General features: G+C 35.6%; 1 protein-coding gene and 1 long non-coding RNA gene across 2 annotated transcripts in view; one reads left to right on the top strand and one right to left on the bottom strand.

The window, feature by feature from the left end:
- Positions 1 to 7751: 7751 nt before the first annotated feature.
- On the bottom strand, positions 7752 to 11103 carry LOC107836968 (uncharacterized). The gene is made up of 3 exons (XR_001662941.1): positions 10987 to 11103; positions 9882 to 9883; positions 7752 to 7769 (listed from the first exon to the last, which is right to left on the bottom strand). It is a non-coding gene; the product is annotated as an uncharacterized LOC107836968 (long non-coding RNA).
- LOC103142654 (troponin T, fast skeletal muscle isoforms-like) overlaps positions 8534 to 19722 on the top strand; it is a 16692-nt gene continuing 5503 nt past the window's right edge. The window contains exons 1-8 of the mRNA XM_007558807.2: positions 8534 to 8724; positions 12700 to 12739; positions 12867 to 12874; positions 13184 to 13192; positions 14771 to 14914; positions 17810 to 17827; positions 18030 to 18050; positions 19658 to 19676. Coding sequence (XP_007558869.1) covers positions 12720 to 12739; positions 12867 to 12874; positions 13184 to 13192; positions 14771 to 14914; positions 17810 to 17827; positions 18030 to 18050; positions 19658 to 19676 — 239 coding nt within the window. The 5' untranslated portion in view covers positions 8534 to 8724; positions 12700 to 12719. The remainder of the gene's footprint in view (positions 8725 to 12699; positions 12740 to 12866; positions 12875 to 13183; positions 13193 to 14770; positions 14915 to 17809; positions 17828 to 18029; positions 18051 to 19657; positions 19677 to 19722) is intronic.

Genomic DNA, 19722 nt, shown 5'->3' with positions numbered 1-19722 from the left:
CTTTGATAGCAAAGTGGAACCGAAATGAAATCCCTTAAATAATAATAATCCATAAGAAGGTTTTCATTGCCAAAACTGCAATGTCGTATTATAGAGGAATACTTTTCCGCCAAAAGACTCCAAAATTTTGAGATTAATTTCAGAAATTTTCTTTAAAAAAAAAANTAATCCTCTTCCGTATATCCGTTTGTTTGATGTAAACTAAAATTGTTTAGTAGATTAGTGTAAATGGCATTAAAGTCTTTTTTCCTTCTTTCATAGCTGAACATCTCTTTGAAGATTTGTGAAACGCCTCTTTGGAATATTGGACGACAAGCCACTATCTCTTCACCATTCTCTTTTTGTTGGGCTATAACCTGGAAAAATACCAAAATCCTTCTTTTGCTTTGGGACTGATATCTTTCTGTACTTATTGTATCTTTGAATACAATCAAATAAATCTGAATAAAGTACTTTTTAGTGTTCATTAGTTTCTTTATCCTCTGTCAAACATTTGTTTATTATTTATCACGAGGTATAATCGTTCTCTTTTACAGTGCTCCCAGTATAGTATTCAGCTGCTTACTGGTTTTAGTCGTCTAACCCCTGCCATGGCTTGGAGACAATTTGGCCACTGAGAACTGAGATCTTATAACACCAGATTCATTTCCAAGCTCAAAAGATCTTAATTGGGTTCTGAAAATGATGCACAGTTAAAAGATGTATGTGAATTAGAAATAGAATGACATTTAAAGATGTTTCTTAAAGTAGGTCAGCTTTGAAATGATGACAGGCTATTTACTCCGATAGTCTTCTTATGAAGATGGTCATGGTTTAAAAATTACCTCTGCAATAAATAGAAGTAAACCTCAAGTAAGATGGTTGAAAACTACAGGAGGGTGACTGAGTTTATTCAGAAAGGATGGTGTATCCAAGTAACGGAGGCTTTAAATTAATTCACTGGTCAGTTTGATGACATAAACAAAGAAGTCTGACCAATGAACAAACTGAATATTCTCACATGGTTTGTAGCAACAGGTTTTGGATCTCTTGGAGTTCCTGTAAAAAGAAACCAAGCTACCTTCAGCAATTATAAGTTAACAAACTCAACTTTGGACCAAAGTAAAACTATAGGTGCAAAAGAATTTCTTAAGTTCCGTAAAAATCTGAAAGATTTATGAAAGTAGGAAGTGTAAGTTTTAGAAAGTTGCATATTTTATTGGTAAGTACTGGAAAGTAAACACTAATGTGTGTTACTATTAGGGGTTTAAACCTAATAGTAACATAGGTTTAAACCCTCTATGTAATAACATTACTCACGTTTTTTTACTGTCACCAACATTACCAGCAGTCATTTTGCTGGCAAATTATGGAAATTAATCTCAAAGTTCCAGAGTATAAACTCCAACATTTCCTGGAAAGTATGTGCTTTCCTGGTACGTATAAGTCGCACCAATATAATTTATAAATTCCACATTAAGTCTTCAAATAACCTGAAATAGCCAAAAAGTTAAATAACCTGTGCTTTGTGCTCAAATATTTGACAAGTGAGTATTATGGCCATATTTGTAGGCATAGTAGGTGATTAGTGTGTGTCTAATGAGTGAGGACGTGGCCTAAGTGCATAATTATTAGGTAGTTTATCTTATTTTGGCAAAATGGGACAACAAAAGATTTAACTGACCAAAAGTTTATTACAGGGCTGCATCATTCTTGAAATTGGGGCATGATCACAGAATTATCAAATGTTTTGTTGCAAACAGACAAGAAACATGCTGAGAAAAATAAAGACCCAAATTAACTGCCAAGGATTTGAGAAGAATCAAGCGCTAAGGTACCATGAACTCATTATCTTCAAGCTCTTTCATATTCCACAACTACAAGATGTGGTGTCTAGAAGAACAAGATGTTCATGATCAGAGACATTGCCAAGGTAAAGAAGGCTGAAACCTGACACATAAATTGAAGCATCTCACTGGGCCAGGAAATATGTGAACACAGATTTTTCAAAGGTTTCATAGACTGATGAAATGAGAGTGCCTCTTAATGCAGCAGATGGATGGTCCCATGGGTGGATCAGTATCTGGCACAGAGCTCGACCCTGAGCCGGACGCCAGCAAGGTGGAAGTGGGCTACTAGTATATTACAAAATACATTAAAGATCTGTTGTATCAACCTTCCAGACCTCTCAGGTCTGCATCCCCAGAACCAGAACCAAGCATGGAGAAGCAACTTTCAGCTTCATGCACCACAAATCTGGAACAAATTTCTGGAAAACTGGAAACAGCTGAAACACAGAGTCCCTTTCAATCGAGACTAAAAATCCACCTGTTTTAGAGTTGCTTTTGAACCTTAATAAGTGGAACATTGACCAACATATTTGATGTATATTGATGATTTTAATGATATTGCTTTTTCACAATTGTTGACTATATGATGTTTATGGGGTTTTTTTATGTTTTCATGATGTAAAGCGGTTTGACTGCCTTGTTTCTGAAATATGTTATAGAAATAAACTTGGTATGGGCTTGTGATTTGGATAATAGCCGCTTTTAGTGGCAGCTGTTGTAGCCAATCAGAAGCAAGTGTCGCTAAGTTTGGTTGAGAGCGCATCGTTTTGCTAAACTTCATAGCGTTAGAGGTTCGATTCGGTTCTGTCTTCGTCAATGTGCCTCATAAAAAGCGTGAGTATTGTAAACGGTGACGAAAAAGTGAGAAATTTATGTAAAAGTCTTTCTGGTTCAATTAGCTTCGTAATTATATAGATTGATTATCGTATGCTAATTGCTAATATGTTGAGCTAATTTGTATTAGCTCAACATATTAGCAATTAGCTACTACAAGCTATATTCGTTTGTGCCGTTATTGCTTTAGTTAGTACTGATTCACAGTAGAATGAAATATTTTATTTCTTATTTTCTATACAAGTTATTCTCTAAAGAGCCACTAACCAATTAATTTTTAATAAATAGGACTGAATTATCTGCTGTGCTTTCATATTCAAGTAACATAATTGGCTCTCAAAACAGGGCTGGTGTTATTAAATATGAGCTGGTTGGACTTTTCGGATGAAAAAACTCCCAAAATCAACTCCCAGACCTACTACAAGATTTTAGAAAACACTTTTTTCAAGTAGTGGGACAGAAAGAAGTCTGCATCTTCCAAAAATATGATAATTTTCATGCAGGGCAATGCCCAACAACAATAGTTGCCCAATAATTGTGCACAATGCACATTCAGATATTCTTCTAAGAGAAATATCTGAAAGCCTTTTACTTAAGTATTTACGTTTGAGGTTTGTTGACATTTTGGATTAATCAACACTAATGTAGATTGTGATTTAAAAAAATGGTCTTTCACTATAAGCGTTCCCTAATACACTGAAGAAAAAAAAATCACACACAAAATCTTACCAAGTGTTTTTGTGTAGGTTTTAGTGAAAATATCTTGGTACACTTGAAATAGAACTAACTTGCAAGTACTTTTTCATCAAGATATTTGAGCTTATTTAAATAATTCTTGAATATTGGTTGAAAAAACAAACTTGTGGTTCCACTGGCAGATTATTCCACTTATAACATGAGAAAACTGTATTGTTGTAAGTGAAGTGATCTGCCAGTGGAACTGGAACTTTTGCATCAATATTAAGGAATTATTTTCTTTAACCAAGCTCCTATATCTTGATGAAAAGCTACTTGTTAATTTTGTCTTATTTCAAATGCACTAAGATGTTTGTAATGGAAACTAGACAAAAATAATTGGTAAGATTTTTGGGTGTTTGCAGCGATTGTGCACACTGTGTATACATTCTGGGTGAGCTGCAGAAATATTCTTACTAAATTAAAAAAAACAGCCTCTAATTTCTAGAGTGGTCACAGTTTAATCAGTGGTACAAGCTTTTGTTTGATTCATCATCACTAATTAGAGAACTAACAGTTTTTCCAAATTCTGATATTTTCAAACAAAAAGGGGGAAAATCTGTTGAATAAGTTGTGTGGTGAAGGTGTTGGAGAGTGTGTGAGTGGCTCTAGGAGAGATCCAGGTTCTAATTTTAGTGCGATGGAAAAAAGAGCAGCACCTGCTGCCTGCTGTCCTGTACTTAGTGGAACCGCTTCAGTTCTCCTGTAATCAATCTCAGGCTCAAATCCTCTCAGAGAGGCTCTGACTGCACGCTGAGCCCCGTGTAGCCGTGTGAGAATGTCTGTTAAATTTCTACTTAAACCATAATTTCTCTGCTTTCTCCTAAGAAACAATCAAGTTTTCTCCTAACAGAATATTTTTTTACAAGCTGAGGCTTGGTAACTCTTGAAAACTCTGTTTAACTTAAAATCTGAAATGCTTTTTGAGTAAATATTTATCGCAAATCCCTGCTGTCAAAGTGACTCCTGTCATCGCAGAGACAAAAAGCGCAGCTGCAACATGAGACGCCCCCTATTTAAGGCTCTGGGTCGGGACATCAGGGACGTTTTCACTCCGGCAGCAAAAGAGGAAAGTGTAAGATTAGCTTTGTGTTAAAAGTGGGCCGTGACCTCAATCCATCTACTTTAAAAGCAGTTAGTTAGATAAAATTAATGGTTTTATATTCGCATTATTAATCTAAAGCCTTACCTGACTTGGATGCTTGTGCTTCTTGTGTTTTTTGTTGCTTTTATTGGCTGTGAGGGAAACAACAGTGTGATGTTAGAGCTCATTTCTCACTAAAATGACAAGAAAAGTTTTTAAAATGCAGCTGTTTCAGCTAATATGTGATTCATGCTCATATTCATCCGTCTTAGCACAAGTGTATGCAAGGCATGCAGCATGTTAGGCGCTTGTTTGCAAGCCCATCCTCCTGAGGACACATCTTAATGTCTGATATGCATCAAGCATTTGAAATTACGAATCGTGCACAAGCTGTTCTCAAGCTCAATACGCCTGGTTTGCAGGCCATCGCCTGGTCGGTATGTCAGGACCTTTCACCAGAACCAGCAGCAGACTCTTATTTTGAGTGGATTACCTTCAGCTGATGGAGGGAAAAAAACTGTTCTCTGCTTGTTAATCCGGGCTCAGAGAGCAGCAGGGCCGCCTCATCCTGAAGTCAACTGGAGCCTCGGGGAACGAGCAGCGGTGCCTGCAGACGCTCCAAAAATAAAGCTGTTGCCTTCAGTGTGTGTTGCAGGGGCAGACGGGGGTTTCCGGGCCACCTGAGACGGCGCAGGTGCAGCCCCTACAGGCGGGCCACGGCCACCTCCACCTGGAGGAAGGTGGCAGAGGAGAGGAAGCTCCTATCAACAAACTGTCTCTGTTGCTACAACCAAAACTTAAATTAGGAAACTTACAGAGGTTCTTACAAACAGATTTTACCTGATTTACTACTAAAATATTCAGCTTATAGATCTGAAGCTGTTAAAGATAAGAACTTTAATGTTTGATATTCCCCCCACCCCTGATTTTTGCTCACAGTTCTTCACTTGAAAAGGATTTACACTGCAAAAACTCAAAACCGTACCAAGTATTTTTGGACTAGTTTTTTGTGCAATTATCTTAGTATACTTGAAATTAGACTAAACTAATTTAGAAGTGAATTTTCATCAAGAAAAGTGAAAAAATATGAAACAAATTCTACTTTCAGTGGCAGATTATTTGATTTATAACAACACTTTTGTTTCATGTTATAAGTGAAATAATTTTCCGGTGGAACCAGAACATTTTCATCAATATTAACAAGTTATTAAAACAAGCTCCTATATGTTGATAAAAATTACTTGTAAGTTAGTTTTGTCTTATTTCTAGTGTACTAAGATATTTGCACTAGAAACTAGACCAAAAGTATTTGGTAAGATTTTGTGGTTTTTTGCAGTTTCCCTGTGAAATTATTTGTTGATGGGCAGGACAAAACCAGAGCCGTTTTTCATTAAATTTATGAATCTGATTATATTAAAAAAATAATAACTTTAATATTTGATTTTTGTGTCCTGAGTACTGCTGATTATTTTTAATTTTAAAAGTATTTACCTGTAAAATTATTTTGTTGATTAGTAAGATAAAACCAAAACACTATTTATGAGGTTTGTTTATTTTTTATAATCAAACTGCATGTGCTCATCTAAATTACAAGCTTTTATTGGAGAAAAAAATGATTAAATTATTCTCCACTGCTTTCAGGAGCCAAAATATTACTTATTGATCACAAGACAAATCTAAATATTTGTTTTTTGCTTCTTTTCCTTCCAACCTGTTGATAAATCCAATTTGTAATGATGCATACGGCCACCAGGGGGCTCTGTGCTTTCATCCGTCCATCCAAGCCCTGAACCTTCTTCCTGAAAGGCATCAGTAGACATCTTAGCTGTGTAATCATAACCATCAAAGCTTTAATAACCACCACTTATTATAAAAAGATCCAGGAATTTTAAAAAAGGAACAATATATTTGATTAAAAAAAATTCTAACATCTATGTGCTATCATCAGCTTTACTTGTTTTACATTTAAAGGGCTTTCAGGTTCACACATTACTAAAGTAACATTTATTTCTATGGCAGAAGTTGAAATCTTTATGAAAAATAATTAAATTAATGAAAAAACTGTTTAAAATTGCTGACAGAGATGAAGGTGTAACAATATATCCAGTTTAAATGAGAGATCTTACCTTGAAGTAGATTTTAGTACCGCATTTGTTTCCTTTAAATCTCCCCAAACACCTGAAAATGTCAAATTATGTAACTATGAGGTCAATGGAAACACAGCTATAGATTAAAGGATTCCCCAATCTAAGGATGCACCGATTGCAGTTTTCTGTTCAATCGCCGATTATTGATCTTTAAAAAGCCTGACTTGCCGATTCCAGCCAATATCAATTTTTTGTCTGAAATGTTGCTCAATATAGCAAGAAAGTTGCTGAGTTGGCAACATTGGGGTAACTATTGTTAACTGTAAACGTGCAGAATGACCTGGTGGGCCGTCTGTCAGTCAGACCTCTGCCTGCAGATCAGAGGACAGTGGCTGATTTTAGACCTGAGGTGGAAAAGATCAGGGAATTAGATCGGCTTCACATGGAAGTATCGTCCAATCACTGAGCTCCCAAAATTAAGGAAATCGGCACTGATAAATCGGCTAGTCAATAAATCAGTGCACCGTTACCTCGAACATGCGGGAAAGAATTAAGGTATGTTTTTGATGAAGGAATAACGTTATAACATGATGTAAAGTTTAAAAAATTTTATTTAACACAATACTGCCCCTTTAAAAAACAGCAGCTTAACCCACTTATCCTCATCTCCTCTGACAGGCAGAGGCGTTTGCTTCAGCGGTCACCGTCAAAGCCACTGCAAGGCGTTTGAAGCATCAACTATCCACCTGATGACACACACACAGCAGGGAGCGGTGTGTGGACCCACGGATTCCCCTCACCTCTCTTATAACCAATCTTAATTCTGTTTCTCATTATCCGTTGTTTAAAGCAGTAAGCAGTGAATGTCTGTCACTCTTTCTTTGGGACTTTGCTTTAGTACGAGCAGCGATTTGAACAGAGAGAGAATCAACAACCAAGCAACAATCTGTTCTCACATAAACAGTTTCAGCTCAACACGGTCAGGGCGCGATGTTTAGTTTCAGTCTCTCATCTTGTCAGAAAGATTCAAAGCAAAATCTTAAGTGAAGTATTCTTTGAGGAAGATATAGGAGCTTGTTTTAATTCAACAATTTCTTAATATTGATGAAAAAGGTCTACATTTTTTCACGTGTGGGAATATTTTCTTGTTACAAGTGAAATAATCTGCCAGTGAAACTGGTACTTTTTCACTAATATTAACTATTAACTCTAATTAAGCTCCTAAATCTTCCTAAAAAGTTACTTGTAAGTTAGTTTTGTCTAATTTCAAGATATATGCATGAGAAACTATGATAAAAAATAATTTAGATTTTGTGTTTTTGCAGTGTTACATGCTGAAGTGACTTTTTTAAAGCCTTTCATCCATGATTTCTGATGTGACGAAAAACTGATTTTCCAACTGAAAATCGTTGGTGAACCTTTTCTTTGGAGGAAATGATCCAATCAAATCCTGTTCTGTGCATTCATGTAAATTAATTTAATCCTTTTTCACTATTTGTACTAATATTAACATATTTGCACTAGAAACTCGACCAAAACATCTCAGTAAGATGTTGTGTTTTTTCTGGTAATGATGAGGCCTGGATCTGAAATTATTGTGTTCACTGAGGTTTTCGTTGTCTGATATTAAAACTTATCTGATGATCTGAGACATTTAACTGTGACAAAAAGCAGAATAAATAGAGTTTGTGGTTAGTTTTGTTTGTTCCTTTGTTCTATTCTTACTCCAGCGCTGTGCGTCTCTTCCCGGCCTGACGGATGGAGCTCCTCGTTGATGAACCGGTCAGCAGCCACACAGACTTTCCTTCCATTGTCTGCATGCCAAGCCGATGTGTAAGCCCCGCTCTCGGCCTTCTGTCACTGTAAATTTAGCAACAGAAGCTTCTCAGCTGCTCCTTTCCAAAACCTGAGCCCTCCTCTTCCATCCATAGTATTCTACCCATCTCCTTCTCCAGGGTCATGGATGCACTTCCCCCAGCCTCTCCACCTTCATCCACACACACACACACACACACTCCGCTCTCATCCCGCAGCCAATAAGGGCCTGATGATCTCAAGTATCACTATAGCAGCAGGACTTATTCTCTGAGCGGAGCCTGCGGATACTTACAGACCTTCATCTTCATCGCCGAGGGAGCTGATCTTCCTCTTTTGGGTAAGAATTCGCTTTTCATACACCTGAAAAACAGTTTTCTTATTATTTGTTTCTCATTTTATGTGGAAAAAAAACTGTCTTTTTCCACAAAAAGTAATGAAGATATTAAAAGATGTTAGCAGAGATTGTTCACTAAATGTAGACAAAAATTAGTTTTTAAGGGAAAGTAGATCCATTGGTCAGTAAATTGATTGGTATTTTTATGCCGACATTGAAAATCTTTTGAAGTGGAGCGCCGGATTGCTGGTGGATGTATATTAAGACTTGTGAATTGTCCGCTATGACAATGCTGCTCACAATGTTCTGGTCAAGCAGTTGACATTAGCGCTTTATTTGACTGAGCTCTTTTTCTCCTTGATACTAAAGCTCTAAAATATATCCCATTAAAAAACAACACATCATCTGAAATTAAATCCTCCAAACCAATAAACTATCCTACATGGTGAAATTATATAATAAATACTCTATTGTGTCACAATTTACATTTAAAATAAACTCTCTTCAAAATGCACAAAAAAATGTTGAAAAATGTTGTCATGTGATGTCTGCACTGAAAACAAGACAGCAATACTTGGTAATATTTAGTATTTTTACAGTGTTTTCACTAAAGTGACTATTTTAAAGATTCTCATCCTCGATTTTTGATGTGAAACTTGGCTATTGGCTCTTTCACACTGTAAAAAAAACACAAAATCTTAAGTATTTTTCTCTATTCCTAGTGTAAATATCTTAAAAAACCTGAAATAAAACAAAACTAATTTACAAGTAATTTTTCAGCAAGATGTAGAAGCTTGTTTTTATTCAAACGTGCTCGTTTCACTGCTACAAAATGTCTTGTTCTCAGTGAAATAATCTGCCAATGCAACTAGTAGTTTTTTTTTCATCAATATTAATAATTTTTTTACTTAAAATAAACTCCTATATCTTGCTAAAAAGTCTCTTTTAAGTTAGTTTTGTTTTATTTCAAGTGTAGTAAGATATTTGCACTAGAAACTAAAGTAAAAATACTTGGTACTATTTTGCGTTTTTGCACTTCTTGGCCCGTGTTTCAGAGTTTGAACTGATTCCCACCTGGTTGTTTAGCTGAAAACACGGTTCACGCCTTGAAGACATGAGGTTCTGAGATGTACAAGAGGCTCTTCGTTTCCATCAGCTACTTCTCTCTTTGACACAGCACCTAAGAAGCTCAGTCAGTTTCAACACCAAGTTTCAGTTTCAGAAAGTCTTAAGTTTTCAGAAGAAAAAAAAAAAACGGAGCGCTCACTAAATATACAGCATGCTGAAATGTCGGTATGCGCAGCGCGACCGCTGTGCACACAGAGGCGAGAACGCTGTCAGCTGCAGGTGGATCAAAGCGCTGGTTGGTTGGAGGTGGGCTCTGATTGGCTGGGTGGGAGCAGAAGATCCTCCCGCTGGACCAAGCAGAGGGATTAAACTGCTATTTGAACACTGTTCCTCAGCTGATGGGCAGAAATGTGATCCAGAACTAATCCACAGAGTCCTCTGCAGCTGTGCCCACCGCTGAGTGCGAAGAGTCATCCAAAGGCAATTTATATATAACAGATATGATATAGAATATACAGAGAGGTGATTTCACCAAAGAGAGACGATTACTGATCCGCAGAGAGAAAATGAATGGGTTTTACTTCATTCTGAAGCCTTACATTGCAAAATCACGAAGTCTTACCAAACAGTTTTATCATAGTTTCTATTGCAAACATCTTAGTACATTTGACATAAGACATAATTAACTTAACAGTAACTTTTCAGTAAGATACTGGACCTCATTTCTGTGTATTTTTGGTGAAAATGTACGAGATCCACTGGCAGATTATTTCACTTGTAACTCTGGGAAAATGTGTTGTTGTAAGTGAAATAATCCTCCAGTGGAACCAGAACTTTTTCATCAATATTAAGGAATTATTGAGTTTAAAAAACTCCTACATCTTGCTGAAAAGTTACTTGTTCTGTCTTATTGCAAGTGCATGTGATGTCTGCACTGAAAACAAGACAGAAATATTTGGTAATATTTAGTATTTTTACAGTGTTTTCACTAAAGTGACTATTTTAAAGATTCTGATGTGAGGAAAAACAGATTTTCCCACTGAAAATCAAAATATAACCTTTTTTTTGGAGAAATTTGAGAAAATGATCCAATCAAAGCCTGTTTTGTTCATGCACAGATTTTCTTTGTGCACTTAGCACAGAAACAATCTGTTCATTTTTAATTGTTTCTTTATGTTTACCTGGCTTTACTGTGACCCATCCATCTATTTTCTGTGCACCCTTGTCCCTTCGTGGGGTCGGGAGGCGCTGGTGCCAATCTCCAGCTATCGTTCCGGGCGAGAGGCGGGTCACCCTGGACAGGTCGCCAGTCTGTCGCAGTACTGTGACCCAATGGCATGTAAATAGAAAAACGTAGCGTCTGCAGCCAGAGGCGTCTTCATTCTAATTAACCTTCATGTTGTAGGTCAACAAGACAATCCTAAATGCTTAAGTATAAGAAAACTTGTGTCAAGAAACAGGAAAAGAAGTCTGGCTGCCCTCTGGTAAATAACCGCTCTGGATTGTCCTTTAAATGAGAATCTAAACCGGTTCATTTACCGTTGTCCCCATCCTGGAAGGTTCTGTGGGTTCTGTAGGAGTTCCACAGGGAAGCTAATAAGCTTATATATGCTGCTGAAATTTACATCAGAGTTAGTTTTGTCTTATTGCAAGTGTTCTAGGATATTTTCACGAGAAACTAGATCAAAATTATTTGGTAAAATTTTTTGTTTTTGCAGTGTTGAGGGATAATGAGCCAAAACACATTTCCAAATCAAACGCATCAATAGTTCATAACACATTATTCTTCCTTGGCAAACTCAATCTTCACCTAAATCTTTTAGAAAACCTGTTTGGCAAGCTGGAAAAAACATTTTTCAAATGGTTTGAGATTGTTCCACTGCAGTAATATGTACAATTTCAGAAACGAGGCTGCAGTACAGCACATGGAAAACTTTCAGTTTCTCACACAACAATAGTGCAGATGATCCGCGAGGCGGTTTGACTCAGAACCAGAATTAAACATGTGAATACAAACTTGCAAAGGCGGTGATAATACTCGGTGAGCAGCTGAGTAAACAATCCTGAACAAGCCGTGAAAATATTTCAGGACAGCTGCAGCTTTCTGCTCTTATCACACAGGCCACAAGCATTTGTCCTGTGATGGTCGTAATGCAGATATTCTTTTCCATGAGAGCAAAGAGTTACTGACAGGAAACAGACTGACCTCAGCTCACACAAACGTTTGTGTCATATTTAAAAGTCTTCTTTGATAGCAAAGTGGAACCGAAATGAAATCCCTTAAATAATAATAATCCATAAGAAGGTTTTCATTGCCAAAACTGCAATGTCGTATTATAGAGGAATACTTTTCCGCCAAAAGACTCCAAAATTTTGAGATTAATTTCAGAAATTTTCTTTAAAAAAAAAAGAACTTCTGAATTTCAAAAGTCGAAAATTTGCTGGAAAAAAGCTGTAATTTTGAGATAAATCTCAGAATTTTTTTCTCAAATTTTTGAAAAAAAAAAAAAAATTGAAAAGTTGAATATGTTCAATTTTTCAAACTCAGAACTTTCTGAATATTTTCTAGATTATTTCTGAAATTTCAGTGGACATTTACTCCTGCTGTTTTTCTGTCTACAATGACTAATACGCCGTACAAAACAGAAGACATAACAAAAAATAGCTTTTCTTTTTAATGAGACCTTATTATTAAAATTGAAGAGTTACTGGATATTCTCTATGCTTTGTATGAACCCAAAGCAAAAAGACTTTAGAACTTTCGAGATATTTGTGAATTAAGTTGGACTCTTACTCTGTTATATTATCTGATATCACATGTTTACCGTGAAGCCCTCATCAGAAGTATAAGTAATTATATTTATTCTGGTTGAGATGTGTGAACTTTTTTTGTTTTGTATTTTTCTTCAGGTTTGAAGTTTGTTTTCACCATGTCTGACACTGAAGAAGCGTAAGTGAATTTCATCACATTCATATGTTATTCAGCTTTAATAGAAAATATAGAAAATTAAGTTGAAATTTGCTGGAACTAATTTATTTTTTTTTCTTTCTCTGTCTTTTCTTCCTTCTTATTACAGGTATGAGGGTAAGTGAGATATCCACTTAGCTAGTTTTACTTTTTATTTTTCCAAAAACACACTGTAGATAATTTATGACCGTTTTTGATATCCAAGGATGTTTTCAACTAATTTTTGCTTCCTTTAATTCTTTACACAGTTTCTGTTCTCAAAGGCCTGACAGAATTTTTCCTCTTATTTTCTCATATTGTCACATAAAATGCCAGCATCAGTAACTGAGAGCTAGAATAACCTTGAATGTCATGGTTTGTTCACTTATGTTTGTTTTTCTATCCCCACATTTTTTTATTTTCATCTTAATTTTTGCAAAACTGAAGAGGAGGAAGGTAAAGATGACCGAACCAACTTCACATTTATTACTTTTTTTTACATTCACACTAATAAGTAAATTGCCTTTCACCCTTAACTTGAAGTCTTTGACACTGACACCTGTTAGCCTTTACCTGCATCTGTCATCTTCTAATTTCAAGATATTTCAGTTAAATTTACAGCATCTTTAGCGCTTTTGCTTTACAGTTCATTAAATTTTCTGGCTGTCATCAAAAACTTCCAAGTTAAAGGTGAATTTTGTCTGCTGAGTGACATTTTGACACATGGTTAAGAAAAAAATTAGACCTATTATTTTCTTAACATGTGAATCTTCACAATGCCGTCTCTTATTGTCAGTACTGCTGTCATTGACCTGATTCACTCAACGGTCATATTTTAACCGGTCAATGTGGAAAACTACTTGGGAGGAATTTAGAAATTAAAGACAACTGAGAGGTTATGCTGAGAATAATAATAACGGAAGGTGTCCTTAAAATACTTTACAGGAAGTTTGAATGTTTCCCCTATTTAGTGTCCAGAAAAGTATGTATTAATTATCAGAGGTGGGCAGAGTTCCCAAACACTGTATTCAAATAAAAGTAGCACTGCAACATCTTTTTACTCAAGTAAAAGTAAAAAGCATCCATCCAAGAAATTAAAAAAGTATTTGGTAAAAAGTCGACTCAAGTACTGAGTAACTGATCAAATTATATTTTAATATTTAAAAATTACATCATCAGATGGACCAAAATATAAGCTAAGTGGAAATTTTGGTATTTAAAGGACCAAAAGTACCATATTTCATGTAAGTAACAAAAAATAACAATCAGGCAAAAATTATTTCTTCCAATAAAATCCTTCTGAAGCTTTAATAGAAACTGCAGGTTTGTCTGTCTGGTGAATTTTTGGTTAAAACATGTTTGTTTTTAATTCAGCTGGTAGAGAATTGATGCATTTTACTCAATAACAAAAGTACAGCATAGTAAAAATAATCTTAAGAGTGCAATTTTCAAAAAAGCTACTCACGCAAATGTAATTGAGTTATCACCCAACTCTGATTATACGACAGATTGCTTTTTTAAAAAATCAGTTATATTGTTAATTTGAGCTTGGGAAATACTTCTTCACATTTATGTGAATGTTTAATTTTTTTTTGGTTAATTGCCACTTTACAACTAATTTTCTGGAAATTTTAATAACTCAGACTGAAAATGTAATCTAACTTAACAGAGAACAGATTCATCCTTTAACACTAGAGATATATTTATTCCCTGCTATTTTAAAAGTAAATGTTACCAGCCAACTCTGTTACTGAGTAAAGAGTAATTTTGGACCCGACTCCCTGTTCCTCCAGTAGTCGTACGCATCAACAGTTCAATATGGCTTCTGGGTGAAAGGTCACTGGAGTTTCTGCCTCCATCCATCATCTGTTTTTCTCTCCATTCTCCAGCAGCGTCCGCCGCTCACCCATCCATCCATCGTTTCTGTAAATCTCGGTTTCACATTTGGTTTCTAATGGCTCTGTCATGTCTGTGGTCTTCTATTAACGGCCTTCTCCGGCACGCCAACTCTGCGGTTTGGTGCATGCTGCGTAGCCCAGGAGGAGGTAGTAGAAGTAGAAGTAGCCCCTGAGGCGGAGGCCCAGGTAGAGGCAGAGCCAGAAGTAGAGCCTGAACCAGAACCAGAACCAGAACCAGAGCCTCAGGAGGTGGTGCAGCAAGTGGCTCGGGAGGAGGAAGGTACGTTTATAAACCTGCTGCAGGCCAGACGGCACTCTGCCTAACAGGGTAGACCTGAGGGTGCAACAGTTAGTCAGACCTAATGGCAGAAAGCTTAAAAATTATCTATATTTTAAAGTTAATTTGCAAAAACAGTAGGAACTGTGTCCATGCTTTTATTAGTTACTTTAATGTTTTATGTGGGATTGATTTTCAACAGAAGCCAAGAGCATCCATATCCATCCATATCCTTTATAATGTAATATTTTTCAGTTGTTTTATGATGGCAGGACTATTATCTCAGGATAATGAAAGTTATTATTTTGTGGTAAATGAATTATTGCCTGGAGAACAAAAAGGCTTATTTAATAAAATTTATTTAGGTCTGTGGGTGATACAAAACATCTTCATTATATTTTTAGCACAAAATTGTTCATAGATAATTAGATTTTAGTCTTTCAGGATGAGCTGCTTTGGAGCCTCCTGTCACTTTAAATCCAAATAAGCTGCTGATGGCCACGCCCAGCTGGCAAATTCTGCTTGGTTGCTAGGTAACGGGCTGGGCTTCCCTGCGGTTGCTAGGTAACGGGCAGTGCCTACTGCCACAGCTTTTTAAAATGGGTAATTTTTCAGACACTGAACTTATTGTCAAAAATAGCCAAGTGGTTTTTTTTTAAAACAGTTTTAGAAGCAGTTGGGACACAAATGGAAGTACGAAACAAAATGTGAATTTTGCATATGAGGTTCCCTTTAAAAGCTCACAAAGGAGGTTTTTTTGTTGTTGTTTTTTTTTTTTTTTACTATTAATTACAATTCAATAATTGTCCAGATTTGACATTTTCACTGATGCTTGGCTGTTCTAAACAGATAAAATTAAAATCTTAAAATGAAAAATGTAATATGTGTATTCATCCACGTTTTGTTTCTTTTATTTTATTTTTTTTTAAATAAGGACTAAAAATATTAAGTTTTTCATTTTTACTAAAATGCAGACTTGGGCACATGCATTTAAAAATACTAGGAAAATACTAAAAGGTGACTTTAATGTTATCACGAAAAGTTTTTGTTATCCTGAAATATGATTATTTCCTGTTATTTCTAGAAAATGGCTGCTCTTGGCTATTATTATTTTCAACAATTTAAAGGGATCATTTTAAGAGAAGGATGCACTGTATTAATGAGGCCTGCAAAACTGCTTTTTTTTAACTTAACTGGCTTTTTTATTGATAATCTAAATATTTTAATAGTTTTGCAGTTCATTAATCGGTTCCTTTTTAATGTGTGTTTAGCTTCCTCTTTATGACTGCTTTCTTTGAACACGAGTTGGCAGAAAATGTGAAGTAAACAATCAAATGCTAAAATTTCATATTTTGGTACATTTTGGGTAAAACTGAAAATCCAGAATATATTCAGAAAATGTAATCTTTGGCTTAAAGTCACACGTTATTTCACATTATTAGGTCTATTACTTCACTATATTAGAGTCTGCTGCAAACATTTTCCTTATAAACACCCACAGCTGTCACATCGTCTCCATCCACAAACAGTTAAAAACCGTTTTGTCCTGTTTCCAGCGTTATTGTTCTGTCATTTGTGTCTTAAATATGAGCTGTGCATACATGTCAGAAAGGGAGGCGTAATCAGGCGGTTGCCTTTACATGAGTCAGTTGCCCCATGTCATCCTTGGCCTTCTGTCCATTTGAATGAATCGTTTTGTTGTTATTGACCATCATCATTAGTTGCATTTTGAAAAACTCACATGTCGTTTTTTCAAGGCCAAACCAGAAGGGATGATGGGTATTTTTGTGGTCATGTAAAGCCAATTCTTCACCTCCCTTTAGTCCATGTTTAGCTTTTATTTTTGTTGTTTTTCTGTCTGCAACTGAAGAATGAAATTTGCCATTTGCGACAAAGCATTTACATTGGGGTGTTGGGATGTTCGGCTGATTTCAGCTGATCAAATTCAAGCTAATTTCTTATTCAGATGTGTTTCGAGTTCTGTGTATCTCATGGAGTCACGGCAGAAGTCCCAGGCTTCGCCTGTTCAACTAACGCTTCATTGTCTTAGCAGCTACAATCTCAAACTAATAAAATTGGAATTCTTTAAAAAAAGTCTAAATTCTGAGAAAAAGTCATAATTCTTAGTCTAAAGTCAGAATTCTAAAGAATTCTGACTTTTTCTAACTCAAATTTTTGAGGAAAAAAAGTTGTAATTTAAAAAAAGAAGATAGAATTCTTGAAAGAAGTCAAAACTCTGAGCAGTCAGAATTCTTAAAAAAAAAGTCAAAATTCTGAGAAAAAAATTATAGTTAAAAAAAATTAGAATTCTGAGAAAAAGTATGATTCTGAGGTGGAATTTTAAAAAAAGTCAATTCTGAGATTAAAATCAGAATGCTGAGAAAAAAATTTGAATTCTAAAAAAAAAGTTAGAATATAAAGATGGTCAAAATTCTGAGAAAAAGTCAGAATTCTCAATGAAATTCAGAATTTTGAGATTAAAATCAGAATTCTTTTTTTTCAGTGCCCCTAATCCTTTTCCATAGTCAAGCTGCTTTTTGGCATTGTAATTATTTTAACGAGTCACTTATGTATTTCTGCAGTTATTCTTAATTATGACAGGTTTGGTCCTCCATAGAACATCAACCCATTGTTGTATAAAGTCTTAATTAACAGAAAGTGTTTATTATTGTGCCGACAAATAAAACCCTGGTTATCGTTAGGTATGGAGCTGCCTGCAGTGTCACAGCAGAATTAATGCTTGACCCGTTATGGGACTTCTGCAGCGTCTCCATAGCAACGCCCCAATCCAGTAAATGTGCTTTTTGAGCTCCAGGCTTTGTGAACATGTACCGGCTGCTCAGTCGGATCACTAATGGTCTCTGTTCTGCTCTTGCTTTGGACGCTTGCTGCATGCAGAGGCCTATGAAGAGGAAGGTATGTGGACCTGCATTCTTCTCTGTTCTTCTGATTCGACCTTTTATGTCTCCCTGTTGAACAAGGGACTCTTCTAAGCCTTAATTATAAATAATGAATCGGTCCTGGGTTCAGGAAGTAGAGGAACAGGCCGGAGGATTCATAAACGGCGAGTCAGCTCATCTCTGCTTCTTCTCTTTTTTGCATGAATGCGTCCTGCCAGGGGAAGATGGAGATCAAGATGGTAGTTTGTATTTCATGCTGAGTCATCGTTGCTTGGCTTGCGATTTCCTCCCTTCTGTTGTCCGTTTCTCTAAATGTTGTCGTAGTCTGAGGGTCACTTAAAACGAAACAAAGTCTAATCACACGCCTCCCGATCCTGAAAACCATTAACAGTAGCTACAAAATCCAGTCCCTCCTGTTGTGTGACTTGATGTCCTGTATGCTTGGAAACTTTAACTATTAAATAGATAAATGTGATGATTTATATGACAGCGTACTGATCCTGATTAGCATCTTAGCAATAAAATGGGTTTGATTTACATACTAATTCACAGTAAATTAACACAGATAAATAGAGAAGTTGGGTATAACTTTACTGTGACTATACGTTGGCATACAGTGCTGTGAAAAAGTTTCTGCCTTCTTACATATTTCTGCTATTTTTTTTATCGCTGTTACCTTTCAGATTATTTAACAAATTTTGACACATAGCCAAAACAAATGCAGCTTTTAAAATAAATGATGATTTAATTTATTAAAGGGGGAAAACTTTGTAAACCATTTCATCCACAACAGAGATTTGTTTATATCAAGGAATAATTTGCTGCTTTTTTAAAAACATTTGGTTTATTTTGTGTTGTTTAATGATAAATTAATGAGATTTATTTCAATATTTGTATACAATTTTCAAAATATAAGATTAAAAGCATCTATTAAAGTGAGCTGCATTGAATAAATAATAAAATAAATGAACATGTTATTTGACTTTTTTATTTTATTTCCTTCTATATTTCTGTTAGTTCTCTTACTACAAAGTAACTAAATTTATAGGTGATTTATTTATTGTACATTTCCAACGCTATCCTGGTCTAGTTTGCTGCTGAAGGTTTTCTTAACTTTTTAAAATAAATCCTGTTAATCATGGTTGTTTTATGATTTAATTAATCAATGAAGTTGATGAGTTTAGCACATTTCAGCAGCAAGGCGGATCAAGGCGCTTTTAAAAACGGGGATGATTGTTTTTTCTGGGTAAGTTTGGATAGGATTAGAAATCTGCAAGAAGGCAAATATTCTTCCTCAGCACAGTTTGGTAATTGTAAAAATGCACAGTAATACTGCTTCAGTTATATAAATATACGTTTATAAGATTACAGTTGATTAGCTTCGTGTCGCTTTACCTAATCAGCTGTAGCATTAGCATAGCTGTGCTATGTTTAGCTTAGCTTAGCAACTGTAAACGTTTGGTTGGTTAAAAATAAAACGTGAAAATTCTAAGATATAAAAACAAACTCATACAAAAGCAGCCAGTTGTGTGCAGTATATATATTTATCTTTATGTAGAGGTTTGAAGGGAAACTTGTTGGTTTTGTTATCTTGTAGACTTGGCAGCTAAAAGGTCGTATAAACTGTTGTTTTCTCCTTGACCTCAGCCAGTATTGCTGTGTGTTTATGTAACTTAAAACAGAAGCTTAACGAGCATTAATTAGGTCTCGGTTGTTGGAAAGGATTGCTAAAATTAAAACTCACTCTCACATTTCAACGGAGGTGAAGCATCCCTGAATCCAATGCATTCTTGATCCTAACTTATCAATATTTTCTCTTTTTCATTCCTGGTTTTATTATAATCAGAGGAAAAGCCAAAGTTCAAGTGAGTATACATACATACATACATACATACATACATACATACATAC

Source organism: Poecilia formosa, unplaced genomic scaffold (genome assembly GCF_000485575.1).
Source record: "Poecilia formosa unplaced genomic scaffold, Poecilia_formosa-5.1.2 Scaffold99, whole genome shotgun sequence".
NCBI classification, from domain to species: Eukaryota; Metazoa; Chordata; class Actinopteri; order Cyprinodontiformes; family Poeciliidae; genus Poecilia; species Poecilia formosa.
This window is presented reverse-complemented; position numbering and strand designations above follow the sequence as displayed.